Raw genomic sequence first — 17,583 nt, forward strand, 5'->3', positions numbered from 1 at the left:
GTTGTTGACAAACTAACAGCTGTGAGACTGCAGCACTTTGGGGACCATATAAGGATAAATGTATAAGAATCTACTTCCATACTCTCCTGCAGTTCTTCTGCACCGACCAGACTGTCTGGCAGTATAACACTGGCTTAATTAAAAAGAAAAGGAAACCGCGAACCACAGAAAGAAAGCCTCACCTATCCCATTGTAAGCGATAATTAAAGACAAACAGCAGCTCAGCAAAGATCTGCATACTGTGTGACGACAGGCTACGGTTCTGTTTTTATCAGGACTGTGTGTCTCCAGCACTAAAGCTTCAGAGCTGACGTCGCTTCACTCCCACCCTCAGCTCTAAGCTCCTTCCTTCTGCTGGCTAACCTCGACACCAATCTTCATCTCGGCTGATCTGAGCTGCAGCAACAGATTAAACATTATGTGTGTCTGTATGGGGGGATATTGTCCTCCCCTGGTGGCAGTGATGCTGCGTTTTTCTCATACGGAGGGCTCCAATTTCTACATCCTTATTCCTGTATACATACTCGACACACTGTGTTTTAATTGTTTGCAACAACTGAGGACAGTAAAAGTTAATTGGAGTCAGTTTGTAACATGAAACAATGCAGATGAGTGCTGTCAGAACAAAGCCAGAGTTCAGACAATAACTGAACGCTGTTTGAATTGATTGACTTAATGGTACACAGCTGATACGTTCACAATAAAAATTCTCGTGACGGCGTCCAAACATGATTGCACCGAGAACGTTCTTTCATTTCCATGAATCCTTAATGAACAAACACATCAATCTGCAGCTTCCATCAGCTCAACAGACCTTTATAGAAACGTTCCCGTCATTCTTACGTCTATCTTGTACATTTTACGTTTCCTCTCCAAGCAGGCAGCTACTTTCAATAACAATAAAAAAAGAGATTTCTAAAAAAATATAACCCCCCACTGCGCGCTACTTCCACAGCATCAAAGGGCAAATCGACACAGTAATTGGCCACATATTTCCCTCGGGAGTCCGTAAAGATCTAAAACAGAGCTAAAAGTGTGCTAATGTCGGTGCCTATGCGAGTCAAATGCCCTGGAACAAAACTCTAAATGAATACTTTTCACTGCACAGAAAGAAACCCATTGCTCAATGTCAGCAAAACCAAGATTATTGATTTGACAAAAACAGAAGCCAAAACACCCACTCCTGTCTGGAGCAGAGCAGGTGAACGGTATTAGGTTGTTAGTGGGAATCGTTGTTGTAAGGTTTTGATCTTACTTTTTGAAGTGCACTGATGTGACTCACGATGTTGTGAATGGGCGCTATCTGAGTAACTTAGAACTGAGTTAATACAACCTTCCATGGTCGTCACACATCTACATTGTGGTGATGAAAGCTCAGAAATGGTGGCACTTCTTAAAGAACAAGGTTAAATTCCTGAAAAGTTCTTGCAAACTTGTACAGAGGAGCAACAGGAAGCATCTTTAACTGGTGTTGGGATATGCACGGCCCGAGGCAGGAAGTCTCTGCAGCAGGTGATTAAAACCACTCAGAACATCCAGCTTGAATCATTGATACCGGGGAGATGAAGAAACTCTGTGGAGCCCAAAGCACACTTAAAGACAGCAGTCACATCCTGCTGCCGTCTGGCAATCAGTAGCCGCTGCTGCACTGCCAGACTTTTAAGCATTCTGCACATTTAATCACAAAAAATGTCCATCCATCCATTATCTATACACCGCTTCATCCTCACCAGGGTCATGGGGGGCTGGAGTCTATCCCAGCTGACTCAGGGTGAAGGCAGGTTCACCTGGACAGGTCACCAGTCTATCACAGGGCTACACTTAGAGACAGACAACCAAGCACACTCACATTCACACCTACGGACAATTTAGAATCACCAATTAACCTCAACATGTTTTTGGACTGTGTGGGAGGAAGCCGGAGAACCCGGAGAGAACCCACGCTGCACAGGGAGAACATGCAAACTCCACGAAGAAAGATCCCGGGTGTCCTCACCGGGACTCGAACCGGCAACAGTGCTACCAACTGCACCACCCTGCAGCCCCACAAAAAACGTTTCATATTTTATTACTTTATTATTTATTCCTCCAATAATTTTTGTCTTTTTTTTAAGCTATCTTTTACTGCATATTTAATTTTGTTGTAAAATCTTGGGCTTCATAATAATAATGATAATTAAGTCTTGAAGCCCCTGAACTAACTGATGATTAAATAAGCAGCAGCTGGCTCACAAGCTTTCAAACTTCAAAGTAGACGGCATGCGAGTGTTCAATTACTGCAGGTTTAACATGCCAATTATTTCCTTGAATAATAAAATAGGTAAAAAAAAAAAAAAAAGACTGTTGAACTTTCCAAAAGCATAAAGTTGCTTCTTAAAATAACTTTTAACGCAGCAAATAACAGAGTAGCACCCGAGGAATTTCAGTTTAGTTTAATATTAATAAAGAAAAGCAGGAAATCATTCATTGTGGGGAGCTGGGAGAAGCTGCAACCAGCTGGAAAAATGACTTTCAAAAGGCTGATTGCAGATCAATACACTGCTGATTAAACTGATGGGTTTGGCCCTCTCAGACATGCACATGTACTTGTGCTCACTTCAGTAAAATCTTGAGGTGCTTCCATCTATTAATACTTTTACATCTTATGCTCCTAATGATCAGCGCACTTCACTTCCACCTGGAGTTTTGTGTCATAAACCCCCTTAACTCCCCGTTTCCTGTCTCCCTCTTCAGTTGACTCGTGGATTAAGATCCTAAAGTGATGAGAATCAGGCTGCATAATCAGACGCCTACTCATGATATTTAAATTCAGGTTGAGTCGTAGCGCAGAAAACTCACGGATCTCCCTCTTTTGGCACTGGATAAACAAAAAAACAAAACTCCTCTTTTAAAATTTAGCCACAACTCCTCAATAATAATAATAATAAAAATAATAATTCATTTTATTTCTATAGCGCTTTTCAAGAACTCAAAGATGCTTCACAGAACAAAAGCAATAAAAGCAATAAGCAACTAATACAAAAGTAGACGACATAGAAATACAGCAAGAAGTTTTATCTTCTTGCTGTATTTCTATGTCGTCTACTTTTGTATTACAACACTAAACAGAAAGATAAAGCCTAGGCCTAGAAGAACAGATGAGTTTTTAATTTAGATTTGAATATTACTGGGTCTGAGGTGGCTCCAATATGTTGTGGGAGAGAGTTCCAGAGACAGAGAAGGCCCTATCCCCCCAGGTTCGGTGGTTGATCCTGGGAATGATCAAGAGGTTGGGTGTAGGGGTGGAGCATGTCTTTGAGGTAAGAGGGGGCCTGGTTATGGAGCGCTTTATGGGTGAGTAGAAGGATTTTGAAATTGATGCAGTATGGGATGGGATGCCAGTGAAGGTTTTGAAGAACAGGGGTGATGTGGAGACGGGCGGCAGAGTTTTGGATGTATTGTGATCTATTGAGGAGGTCGGTGGTGGTATCGAAGAGGATGCTATTGCAGTAGTCAATGTGTGATGTTACGAAGGAGTGGATGAGGGTTTCTGCTGCAGGGATGGAATGAGAGCGGTGGAGGCGGGCGATGTTTTTTAGGTGATGAAAGGCTGTTTTAGTGACAGAATTTATGCGTTGGGTGACGGTGAGTTTGGTGTCAAAAATGACGCTTAGGTTATGGGAATGGGGTGACAGGGAGGAGTTATCGAATGAAAGATGGAAATCTTGAACTGTAGAGGTGAGGGAATCAGGACCAATGATGAGAATGTCAGGTTTACTGGAGTTAAGTTTGAGAAAATTAGTTTGCATCCAGAAATTAACATCAGTAAGGCAGTTTGAGAGGGTGGCATGGGTTTAGGAGTTGACCGATTTAGTGGATATGTATAGTTGGATGTCATCGGCGTAACAATAGATATGGAGACCATGACGACGAATGATCTGGCCAAGGGGGAGGAGGTGGAGAATGAAAAGGAGAGGACCAAGCACCGAACCCTGGGGTACACCTTGGGGCAGGGGGGGGCAGTAGAGGAAGAGCAGTTATTGATATTGATGAACTGTTTACGGTCTGCAAGATAAGAAGTTAGCCAGGCAAGGGCATCACCAGTGATGTGGAGAAGGGATTGTAATCGGGGGAGTAGGATGGAGTGATTGATAGTGTCAAAGGCTGCATTGAGGTCCAGAGAATGGAGAGAAAGGCAGCATCAGCGGAGAGGGAGAGATTTTTTTCCCCCCCTTAATTTGAATAACAAAAAACACTTTAGTCCATTGTTGATAAAATCTTCCTTTATACATTTCTCAAATCATTGTCTTTTATCAATCATTTAAAAGCTGTTGACTGAAGGCCATAATCATAAATAACATCTTTTTTTATTTGTTGTGCTGAAAAAAATAACATATCAAATATATATATATGTGTATGTATATATATATATAATATACCATCATATACAGAAGACAGTTCAGGCAGAAACTGTAGTTTTACAGTAGAAGCATACTCGTTACACCCTTATGCAAAACAATGGAATACATTGCGAGTCATCTGGATACATCTTGTTCCCAATCGACAGCCATATTTGTTCACTCGTTTTCTCTCTCTCACACACACACTCCCACGCATCTTTCTGTTCATATCCACAAATATATACACAGATTTGTTTTAGAAAATGTAGAAAAATTGCATATAAAAACTTCTTCATTCCCGTTGCCAACAAAAAATATCGTGTTAACTCAGAAGTGCTCAGTTTGGCAGAGTAAACGCTGCGTATATGCGGCCCCATGTGGGACGAGCCATGATAAGAAAAATCAGAAGACCTTGTGTCCACCTTTAAAGTCTTTGCCTCGGCATTGATTTAAAAAACAACAAACCTGAACACTACTGCCTTGTTTTAGGAGATAAACAAAAGTAAATGAAAACAGAAGAAGCTGCACTTTAACTTGGTGTTCTATAGCAGATATCAGCGACTTGGAAAAACTTACAGAAAAGATGGAAATTATCAGCATCTGTAATGATTCTCTGTCAAATCTGCTCCTTTTGTTACTCTGACAGGACAATCACAATCTTTTAATGCTATAAAGACGACCTATGAATATTTTATTGTGTTGGACGCAAGAGCACAAATCTCAGGCTCCGGTGCTGCTCTATCAGCTGCGTGATTACAGTGATTTTGGCCTTTTTTTTGTGCTACTTGTGTCTTTGATTACGAATGGCAGTCTTTGTGAATCAATCTCTAAGACAGGCAAATGGCAATAAATAGTCAAAATCAATAAAGCAGGCCTCCCACTTTGTGGTTTAATTGTGTGTTTGCTCATGCTGCTTTGGAAATGTCTGAAAAATGCTTTTTTTAAACTTATTTGCCACAGAAATAGAAACATTCTGGAAAAAATTCAATGTCTAATGGCTATATCAAGGTTAAGTACTTGTTTATGACATTTCTTTTTGTTTGGAGACATGAAAACAATAAAAACGCACAAAAACAAAGTCGTCTTTCTGGTCTGCAGGGTGAGTCATTGTGAAACAATGATGCCACTCCCGTGAAATCTCAGACGCCTTAACGCAAGGTTTCGAACATGGCGGCTGCTGAGAATAACGCTGAAGGCAAAGCGAATTCAAACACTGCTTCCCCCCCTGATTCTTGACACTAATTACATTGTGGGGGATTTTTTTTTTTTTGATAAATTTGCAACTGTGAGCAACACATTCATCATGTAGTAAAACTCCAAATTGGTAACCAGCTCAGAAAGGAAATCTGAAGGAGTCCTAGCAATTTAGTAGACCAAAACATTAACACACGCTAACAAGACCTTCATCACACTTTGAAATGCAACCGAAGTGTCTCTTCTGAAATAAAAGAAAGCGTTTCCAGAGACGTACATATCGCTCTACAGCGTCAGTGTTGATCAGGAACGGCAGCTTGTGTCCTTGGCGTAAGAAAACGTTGGCTCCAGTGTTTAACTTTTAAACAGAACAATGACACAATGAGTCAGGTGATGGTGATCTGCATAGAAAAGCTGCTTCTAAAAGAGAAAAACTGTTTGATCGTAATGATATCTTTTCAGGTTCAATAATACGAAGGGCTGTCGGTGAAACTGTCAGTATTGCTTGGTAACGGAGGCATCACGTAGGGCTGGACCTGAATAGCTGAAGAGCGGATTATTCATTGGCTTTGCTGGAATCAGGGTATCAATTTTGATCGAATACTCCCCCACTACCCCCTCCCAACTATTCGGGATATTCGCCATTAATTGGAATATCTGGAGAACAGAAGCTGCTATTCGGACCAGCCCTATCACGACAAGCTTTAAACAAAATACAGCATCTGCAGCAAATGGAACTTTTAACTGTTGGTGTGTTCGTCTTGGTGACAGTGATCAGGTGGGGTTACTTCACATTAAGACGGAGTTGACGATGTGATAGAAAAACAAAACACACAAAAAAACGCCATGCCTAATGAGCATCAGATGTGCCACTCCAAAATCTTAAAGCGTTTCACTAATGTGATGTCACAGACTTGTTCTAATCTCCGATAGGGGTTGACTCATTCATGCAATGATCGTCAAGCAAACTCAAATAAAGAAAAAAAGAGTAATTAAAAAAAAAAAAATCATGACGCACAAGTTCATATTCTGTAAATCTACCATTCATTATTATTTTTAAACATTTCTGAGACACCGAATAACTGTGTGGGTTGTTGGACTTTCACAATTAAAAGCAAAAAGAACAGTATTAAGAAGAGCGTCTGAGTGCTTCGACAGCATCGGATGTTTTTTTCTTTTTTTACTTCTATTTTTGTGTCTGAAGGCTGCAAATGACAAACAGAAGCTGTGTAATTACAGTGATTGCACATAGAGAATGCACAAGGTGAAGGTTATGCAGTTCTGGACAAACTTCATGACAAAATGGATTGTATAAATGGATATTACAACCGGTATTTAGCTGCTGTTTCAGAGACGCCATTCAATCCTAAATAACTGATTTCAAATTGTAGGGTTTCAGTTATCACCTGCTGGGGTCGGTGCTGTGATGTTGGTGAGCAACAGGCAAATAATGGGGTTCAACTACTTCTTTTTTTTTTCCCAAATAGGGGCCTTAAAAGACATCATGGCACAAAGTACATGATTAAAAAAAAAAACTCCAAAAAACCCCCACATATCTCAGCAGAGTAAAGCACTTCTAACTGTGTATTTCCTACATGTGGTCAGCTGAGCGTCACAATATAAAGCATATTGATGTTGAAAAATAAGCCAGTATAACAGATTACAGCAGAAACTACACTCACAAGTTATCAAAGTGCACAACAAAACCTTCATTATTCCAGACTCACAGACAAAAGGCTAAATCAAATGTTGCGTATTGAATGTTTATGTATGCATTTACTGTCACAACAATAAAAAAAAAAACAAGTGTTGACAAGATCAACACTTATCATTGTGTGCTCAATAACTGAATTGTTTTTCACTGCGGTGTGACTTTTCAGTCCCGATGCTGAAAAAGAAGTGCATCCCACTTCACTGGCATCTCATAGACAGCGCAGTCGTCTGCCAAACTACCGAACGCCAAAAACCTCGACATTAGTTTTCATGGGCATGTGCAAAAAAAAAAGCAGGCTTTGTTCTTTTTGGAGACCGTCCATGCCAAAACAAACAATAGAGGTTATCTTTTTCTGACAACTGATTGAAGCAGTCTCTTGAGGGCCAGTGGACTGTGTTTATTTGCATTTGTTTTAGATTAGATTGGATCCAGCCTTATTGTCACTGCACAAGCATGCAGAGAATGTAAATCAGTGAGGCGTCTGACCGGAGGTGCAAAATGGAGCCAAAAGACCTGCATAGTAAAGAGCATAATATATAAATGTATGCAAAGTAAGATTGTGGCTGCTATTTAAAGGCATGGAATGTGGAAGAAGATAAACAAACCCACACACATAAGTGTTGACAGCTCATTAGTTAGCTTCTGTTAATGTATTGCGAGAAACAAGGTAAATGCATACATAACGATTAAATACATGCCGTGATGTGTGTTGTATTCCCCTTCCATAGACTGGATTATTCACACTAGAAATAATAAAATAAAAAAAATCCTCACACTGAGACTACATGCTGCCATTTCTGTGTCCTTTTTTTTGGTCTTTTGTGGAGTATTTTTCTTTTTCTGGCAAAATGTAGTCATTTTTGGGCTTGTAAATCCACCGCTTCTGCTACAAAAAAGCCTAATGGCAAAAAAAAACAACAACAAAAAAACTTCAAGAATCACCATCAGTGAATGTCACGTTCTGGTGAAAGTCCCTCACAATCAAAGAATAACCACTAATCTTACAGAGAAGCCACTTTGGAGGCACATTCACCAAAAAGAGGCACGAAGAAACCAAATTATTCTTCCAGCTTCGGTGACACTAACGTGTGATGTAGCCACATTCTGCATGCTGAATAAAGAAAACAAAAGAAAACAAATTTGCATTGCTATTTGTGCCCACCACATTTACATAGCTAAACACTGCAGTAGATAAAAATCATTAATTAAAAACGTGGGAGTGGTTTTACAACAGTATTAAAAGAACAAAAACATGAAACCCAATCAGGGTGGTTGACTGACTTCACAATAAAAGGTCTAAAACATTCTTTCAGGGTCTATTTTACTCTATTCTACCCTTCACAGTAGACAAATGCACTTTTAAACTCCGTTGGTCTCAGCGATTATCACTAAATAGACAAAAACTGCAGTCTGAATTCAAGTGGGGACAAAATAATGCTTTATATAAAATTGCCTTGTGTTTAAATCTGTCATCTTTCATCATTTAAATTGACATTAAACACAAGGTTAAAAAGGAAAAGTCAATGTTAATTAGAAACTGCAGCCTCAAAGCGCCATCGTTATCACAAGTGGACACAATACATTCTGATAAATTAACACAATCCATGTGTCTTAATTGTAAGCAACACCCGTGAGTTCAAAACAGAGTGACGACTCCCAACACTCGTGTTACATCAGTAAGACACAAATGCGTAAAGTGTGTTTGCAAGTGTGTGTATTTGGGTGCTTCCAGTGCTAAACAGACATAAACTCATTGGTGTAAACTGCATATTCGTTGCTCAGGCACTTGTTTTCAGGTCATTAAAAAACAGAACAGAGATAGACTCCCTTTGACATTTGACAGACAGGTCACATCACTTCATTAGGATTAGAGGACCCTTCGTTCGTTATCGACTCCATGGCACAAACCACTCGGTTGATTTTCCGGGAACAAAAAGGCGCATAACTGTGAATGGAGCTCTATTGCTTTGATCTCAGACACTGGATGTCGTTCACTGTACATTAGGTAAAAGGCTTCATGTGTGTGTGGATGTCTTATGCTGTATCAGAAGCTGGACTCGGGGACTGTCCTTTTGCGTCCCAGTGAGGTTGTGCTGTAGCGAGTCCTCTGCAGTGTGCCATAAGATGGTTTGTCTGTCGTCAGGCTGCGTGACGGAGCCGGGGTTGTAGACATCCCATTGCGATGCAGAGACGCTGTCCTGCGCATGCTCTGCTCCGCTTTGGTGGGGATGTTGGAGGAGCTCTGGGAGCGTTTAATGTCAGCCGTGGTGCGACCCACTTTCCCGTTCGCCAGCTCATCAGCCAGATGGCTTGAACCGTTGGACTTGCCTCCTTCCACTCCAGTTCTGCCTCCTGCTGCTCCGTTAGACAGCGACAGCCTGGACAAGGTCCTTCTGCCTCCTTCCTCAGCCCCTCCTCTCCCTGATTCACCCTCCCTCGACTTCCTGGGGTCTTTATCCTTCTTCAGGAAGTTACCCTTAAAGAAAGACAGCAGTCCCTCATGGTTCTTGGGCACTTCTCCTTTCTTGGCCTTCGAGTTTTCTTCATATGTACCGTGGTGTGGCTTATCAGCCCTGTCCCCCTTTTGTCTTCTCAGGGTCCCATCATGAAGGCTGGGTGTACTGTAGCTGGGCTGAACTCCAGAACGGGAACTCTGTTTTGCCTCAGTATCCTGGGAAGACTTGGAGGAGCTCTGCTTCCTGGCTTCCTTCCTTCTTGTGAGGGTGTTACTGCTAGAGCTACTGGTGATATTCGATGTGCTCTCTTCTCTTGACTGGTTCCCCTTGTTGCGTCTCAGACTGGCCGTCTTATCTGAAGACCTCCTCTGGCCCTCAGGCACCTGTGGAAACGGCAGATCATCTTCCGCCTTGCCGACGCAACTCATACTCCCAGCGTTGGAAGATCGAACATCGGCTGCAGCGCGGCCCTCAGCAGCTTCCTTTGTGCCACGTGGTTCATTCATCAGTGTTACTATTGAATCCTTTGTGCATCGGGGTCGTCGGCCGGATTCCAGGTATTGTACCAGCTCGGCAGGGGCTGGATCCTGGACCGGGGGAGGCACTGGGTCAGGTTTTCGTCTGTCCTTGGAACCAAATGACCAGCGTAAGGGAAGCACTTTGCTCAGGGTGTCCTTGGTCTTGCTGGGGGCTCTCATGCTCACACTGCGCCCCTGAAGACCCCTGATGAATGGTCTGCTTTCAAAGCCCCCTGATGATCATGTAGAGAGGAAAAATACATCAGTTGGTGTATATAAATGCAAGATCGAGGAGTCAATCATTCATAAGCCACTAATCAGATTAGATCCTGGAGGGGGAGCTTTACCTCTTTCCTCTTTAAAGCCATTGTCAAGGAAGACTGGAGACTCTGGAGAGTCGGGTATGGAAGACGGGCAGGTGGTGGAAGAACGAGACACCAGGCTGCCTCTCTTACTGTCCCCGGTCAGCCTGATAAGCCAGTGGTCTGACATCGATGAACTTGTGGAACCTGTGAGACAGAGAGATAAAGTGTAAGAGAAGAGGGATCAAAGGAAGAAAGGTATTTCCACATCAAATTACCAAATTTTAAAAAAGCTGGGGAATCTCTACACTTTTAAAGCTCCTATTGGTGCCAATCACAGGAGATTAAAAAAAATCAGCCTCTTAGGGTGAAAAAAAAAAGGTTTTATGGTTGGTGGAATTTTCACAGACAGAATCATTGAAATTATTTGAAAACGACCCCATCACACCATGGTTTGTATAATTCTACCAAAGCAGGGTTGTACCACTGAAGACCACATGAACATATCAATGAACCTGCCAAGTTCCAGGAGTCTAGCTACATTACTTCTCAAGCTATGGTGCTTTAAACATCACTCCACAGAATGAAGCAAAGACAGCAATACAAATATCTAAATGACCCCACCCCTCTTTAAGAATTTTAACCCAAAAACTAATGTTACCTACGACCCGATACCCAGATTCACCACTTAAAAAACAAAACAGTCCAACAAAGGATGGTCATTTATGAGGCATTCAGTGAACTGGGGCCAAAGGACACATAAGAGTGCTTCCCTGAGTTAGCATTGCACTCCTATAGCACTGCTGGACAGTTGTTGAAGATGTTCAGTGAAGCAATGCAAGAGAGCTTTCTTTTAATTTCATGCATTCGTTCAGTCCAAATAAGTCGCCTACATTATCTAAAATGCAACTCAAACACCGGCAGTTGTCTGACATGTGAGCGTGCTATCCTAATAGCAGCAAGAATAGCAATGAGCCGCTGGTGTCAGGCAAAGAGCCGATTACAAAGGTCTGGCCGGCTCAGTTTACTGCCACCCTATGATTTGTGTCAGTGGAGGGCACATGATTATCCCATCCATCCATCCATCATCTATACACCGCTTAATCCACAAGAGGGTCGCGGGGGGCTGGAGCCTAGGCAGGGGACACCCTGGACAAGTCGCCAGTCTATCACAGGGCTACACTTAGAGACAGACAACCAAGCACACTCACATTCACACCTACGGACTATTTAGAATCCCCAATGAACCTCAACATGTTTTGGGACCTTTAGGGGGGAAGTCGAGGACCTGGAGAGAACCCACGCTGCACGGGGAGAACATGCAAACTCCACACGGAAAGATCCCGGTGCCCCCACCAGGAGGTGAACTGGCGACCTTCTTGCTGCGAGGCAACAGTGCTACCAACTGCACCACCTTGCAGCCCTGAAAAATCCTCCATACAGATTTCAATAATATCAACAACATACATTTTCTTTTCTTTGGATGAGCTTTTCATCTGAAATAACATTAAAACCTAATCGAGTGGGACGTCTCACCACAGCCAATATTTACAAAAATAGAAGTTACTGTTATGAAAGCTCAAACTGAAAAAAGAGACACCAAATCTGAAAGCAAAGCCCTGAATAAAACAACCTTCATTTTATCATGATCAAGCACATAAAAATTTCCCTGGATGAGCTCAGTTCCCCCCAAAAAATAAATAAATCAATAAACAAATTCCACTTCACACCATATTTACTAGAAAATAATGACAAAGAAATCCACAAAATTACTAATCATGCTTGTATTTAAACTTCAATCTACCTATGCTGTTTACACACTGGTGTTTAAAGAATGTGTAACATTCACATCATCACCCTTTTCTGTGATGGTATTTTACATAATTGACATAAACGATTAATAGAAATGTGAACAAAAGCTACATAGTGCTGCAGTCTTTAAGGCAGCAATGGGAAAAAAAATCAGCATTTTCAACCTTCAACGGTTTAGGTAAACACAACACTTATGGGTGAAATGTTTTCAGAATTTGCTTCAGTTATGTGTTTAAAACGGAGAGAGAAATGAAAAGTTCACCAGGTGCCATCGTCACACAAACAAGTAGTGATTGCAAATTATTCCGATAACTTGAAAGAACCAAAGTTCAAAGCGTTTACTATCTGTATTCCAGTTATTCAAATGTTGATTAAAATAAAATGCTAATTCAATTCCATCAATAAAATACAGGTAAGGTTGCTAATTACCAAATCACTTTTGCAATAACAGGCATGTAAACCTCCCTGGTTTTTGTATATATGCAAGTACAATAGACTCAGTCACCTACAAAGCTGGCTTTATATATCATATTTTAGGCTTTATTAGAGTGGTCTGGTAGAAACAATCGTTGAGCGACTTGGGAGGTAGGTCGCCCAGAGGTTAAAGAAGTAGACTAGTATCCATCCATCCATCCATCCATTATCTATACACCGCTCAATCCTCACTAGGGTCGTGGGGGGCTGGAGTCTATCCCAGCTGACTTAGGGTGAAGGCAGGGGACACCCTGGACAGGTCACCAGTCTAGCACAGGGCTATTATCACCACTGCGACCTCTATTAATTGGTGAAGTGGCCTCCCTTCATACTCGGCGGCTTCACCACTGGTTTCATTTCATTTACACCTCCCTCCCTGTCCACTCTTCTCCAAGTCAAAAATTACAACTTTGTGGGGTGATATCTGCTTGTCTGTCTACCTGAGGATGATGCATTCAAGGGAGGAGGAACCGTGGGATTAGATTGTAGAGCATCCTGCGGTGAGACGACAAAAGAACCTCACTTAAACTTTTGGCTATTCTTGGTCACAGCTGATGTGGAACTGATGCGGACGCCATGGAAACAACATCACCTACATATGACTGTGTCACAACAATAACATACAGGAGCAGAAATAACAGCTTGTGCAGTCACGTGAAACCGAATGAATTCATCTGTTAATTGAAAGGCATAGAGGGTGGATTGCGATCCCAAGAAAAATGAGAATGAGAAGTACAGCAGTGGAAAAGACATTACATTGACTGTGTGTCTACTGAAAACACTATTTTCTATAGCATGTGTCAAGCAGAAACCCTTATCTGCAAAATCATTCGCACACAGATTCTAACTATGATCAATGACATTTTCAGGAGAGATTTTAACACAACCTACTCCCCTGAAAGTGTGCAGATCATTTAAGGATTAGGAAGTAATTTCTGAGAGAGATCACGCTGAGCCGAGCAAACAAACTCAATAATGGATGAACAGATAAGCCTGAAAGGGTTTTTTGTGCATTCATGGAAATGATTAAACAGCTCTCCCTGTCAAAGTTCAAGGTATAAGATGCATAATATCTCAGATGTTATTTTCTAGTGGGAGGAAATGAATGAGAAGTCTATTATGTGGTAGTCATTTCAGAGAAATTCAGCAATCAATGGACCTTATAATTTAAAGCTCCTGAAAACATGGTCTCAAAGTGTTCCTCTGGAATACAAAAATACATACGGCAAGAAAATCATAGTTATTATTCATCTCTAGTTGAACACTGGACAACTCATAGCTGATTGAGGAAAAAATATATTTTAGGGTTCTTTGAGGTCCTGCCACTTAAAAGTTTTAGTAAATAAGTCAAAATCATCAGCGTTGTTGGGTGCTGGCTCCGAGAAACCTCCAGCAGACGTCCATTCAAGAAGTTTAAATCTCTCACATGAAAAATTAGAGACAATACATTTTTCTGTAAGTCATTATGATGCCATTGGACAAATTCAGTTACACTGATTAGTGTGCTGGTGTTGGTTTAGAAGATTATTATGTAATTAAGTGGAAATTAGGTGTTTTTTTTTTGTCTCCCACAGACAGTTTTGCTGTTTGCTCGCTTGTTTTGATCAGGTTTTGTTTCACTGGTTTGTTCTCCCATTAATTCGACAAATAGATCCTCAAAAATTTTCCAAATATCCAAACATTTCTTGAATTTTAACGCACTTTGCATGCAATTTTAGAACTAGGCAGAATGTGTAGAATGCACTGTACATGTTAGCTCGTATAATGTTCTATACTGTTTATGCTCCATTCAGATTTCAGTGGAGACTCTCTCTACTTCCACATTGGGAAGGTTTGTGACTCCAAACGCTAAAAATGCCACCAACTATAAAGTCATTCTCAATGTGGATCCAGCGCAAACCAATGGTGGCGTCACTGCTTGCTGTGTCCATCATTATATACAATATTGACACTAACGGGCAACTAAACAATCCATCCATCCATCCATTTTCTATACACCGCTTAATCCTCACTAGGGTCATGGGGGGCTGGAGTCTATCCCAGCTGACTCAGGGTGAAGGCAGGGGACACCCTGGACAGGTCACCAGTCTATCACAGGGCTACACTGAGAGACAGACAACCAAGCACACTCACATTCACACCTACGGACAATTTAGAATCACCAATTAACCTCAACATGTTTTTGGACCGTGTGGAAGGAAGCTGGAGAACCCGGAGAGAACCCACGCTGCACGGGGAGAACATGCAAACTCTACGTAGAAAGATCCCGGTGCCCTCACCGGGACGCGAGCCGGCGACCTTCTTGCTGCGAGGCAACGATGCTAATCAACTGCACCACCTTGCAGCCACAACTAAACAATGTTTTAAAAAAAAATAAAAAATCTGACATGGCTTCAAAAGGGATGCGAGACTTGAAGGGAGTAATACCAACAGGAAACAGGAAAATAATCTTCTAACTGACGAACACCTCTAACTCTGAGTCTCTGATCTGTGTGGAAACAAGAGGAGCTGAAGGCCAAAGAGAAAACACATGAGAAAGCACAACAAACTCCAAATTTCAGTTTCAAGTGGAAATTAAATCATTTAATTCCCAAACTACTACTTCAGTATTTGCCACTCTTCAGTGCATTCACTCTGGTCTGTTTCATGTTGGTGGCAGTTTGCTGTTCACATGCAATGCACACTAGAGGCACATCGAAAATGAGTCTGACTCACACAACACGGAGCTCATCAGCGCACTTCTGATGCTGCTTCTCGTATTTCACACCAACAGGTTTAACAGCTGCAGAGCGCTGAAGTGAGCCCATGGTTAGGATCACTAAGAAGAGGGTGTATGATCATGATACATACAAAGGGCCATTATTAGCCACGTGGATTTGTACAATAGGAAAGGCCATTTCATAAAGGTAAAGGATGATACCTAAATGACTAGAGGCGATGTGACATTTCTCTGCACCTGTGAGCCATTAGCTGAGCAGCTACGGCAAATGGTTTCAAGGTAATCTGCACAGATTCATCTCTGCTATTCAATCCGACTCTTCACATACTCCTGCCAGTGGCATATTATTGACCTGTCTTAGTTTAAAGCGTATAAAGAGTCGAACGAAACCGCTGGCTTGATTGTAAGTGACTGAAAGAAAGAAAGGACCTGCTTTTAGCGTCTGATGCAGCCTGAGAAGTCAAATACCAAGCTCATAAAGAAACAGAGGGAGATTTTATTATTGTTGAAAGAGCAGCTCTGAAGCCGGTAGTTCAAGACCTTTAACAAACTGACTAATGCTACACTTTGGCTGACCTTTACTATCATAGACTGATGTATTATTGAGAAAAATTACTCCATCCTTACTAACCTTTCACCACTCTACTGTGTGCTCTCTTCTTGCTCTCTGCCTTTTCATCTTATGTTCATTTTGGAGTCCATACATTTTTTTTCTGATGGCTTTTAGTCAATGCACAGAACACATTAAACTGCTTTAGGCCAGACTGGAGGCTGCAGCCCTGGTGTGACCCTGCAGAGGGCGCGGGTGGGTGGGTTCAACATTTGCATATAGTATTGTTTTTTGATGCTCACAAACTCAAAAGCTGTTTCAATATTTTTGTTTGAACGGTGGAGCCTGCACACTTAATCATCTGGATACTGAGGAGCAAGAATAATTAGCATCACATTAAAAAAAAAAAAATTTATGAAGAAAAAGCCTTTCAATTGGACAGCTTGTTCCTATATTCTTTTGATCAATGACTTTGTTGCACACTTAACGTCACTAAACGGCATGAAAGGCCTCGGTATCATAGCGAATGAGAAAAACCAATGGAACGAAACCTGTTCAAAATGTGCATAAATAAATAATAACGATGTGGTTATCGACTGATGTCCACGCTGCCGTGATGTTTTAATAGATTTCAGTTTTGTCTATAAATGACCAAAATAATGGCTTCAACGGGCAGAAAAGTCAACGCTTATTATGCCTCCTCTATGACATTTGACACTTGGCCTTGTTTGAACTAAAACAAACCGTCGAGACAAAACAAGAGAATTAGCACATTGAGGCATCGTTTCCATTGTGGTTCATTTGTGTCTTGAAACTGCAAGTCTCAGTGTGTGGATACGAGCTTTTGAAGTTGTGGTTGAATGGGTCCTTAAAACACATCTGCAGAGAAGAGTGCTGAAGAAAGCTTTCTCCATAGAAAAGAAAGACCTTGGTGAAACTGCTGTACACCTACTTAACAGAGATTGCAGTGTTGCTGTAGCTAAATATAAATCTCCAGGGAGAGTAATTGATGACAAAAAGAGGACATGTGCTCCACTTGGAGAGAGTGATCTAATGTTCTGATTTTAGCACAATCTGCAGTAAATAAGAGGAAAATTGAAACTGTCCAGAGAGATTGTGAGTCAACAACGACAATGCTTGATGAGGAGAAAGAATCCTCAGTGATGCATTACACCGCGCTATGGTGGATATAAGTTCAGGTCATCGCCCGAGCAGACCTCCCATGCCCACTAATCCTTCAGATCTTCTGGTAAAGCTCCGCGATATGAGCTTGCTGCTCTCGGTTATTGCTTGTCGCTGTTGAATATCTGACTGTAGCCGTCATGTCTTTTCTCTTGTGACTGATTTTATCCAACAGTTGCCACAGACACAAAGGCAATTTTCAAAAACATAATAAAACTAAGTAACTGTGTGTCATACAGATTCTGATGATCCCACCGTCACCCCGCTAGATTCCTGCTCAACA

General features: G+C 41.6%; 1 protein-coding gene across 1 annotated transcript in view; it reads right to left on the minus strand.

Moving 5' to 3' along the window:
- Positions 1-4,244: 4,244 nt before the first annotated feature.
- The window catches only part of usp43a (ubiquitin specific peptidase 43a), a 159,807-nt gene continuing 146,468 nt past the window's right edge, over positions 4,245-17,583 (minus strand). Inside the window, exons 15-16 of the mRNA XM_008278480.1 lie at positions 10,609-10,770; positions 4,245-10,494 (exon numbers count right to left, since the gene is read on the minus strand). Coding sequence (XP_008276702.1) covers positions 9,332-10,494; positions 10,609-10,770 — 1,325 coding nt within the window. The 3' untranslated portion in view covers positions 4,245-9,331. The remainder of the gene's footprint in view (positions 10,495-10,608; positions 10,771-17,583) is intronic.

The sequence above is a fragment of the Stegastes partitus genome, unplaced genomic scaffold, assembly GCF_000690725.1.
Source record: "Stegastes partitus isolate 25-593 unplaced genomic scaffold, Stegastes_partitus-1.0.2 Scaffold124, whole genome shotgun sequence".
NCBI classification, from domain to species: domain Eukaryota; kingdom Metazoa; phylum Chordata; class Actinopteri; family Pomacentridae; genus Stegastes; species Stegastes partitus.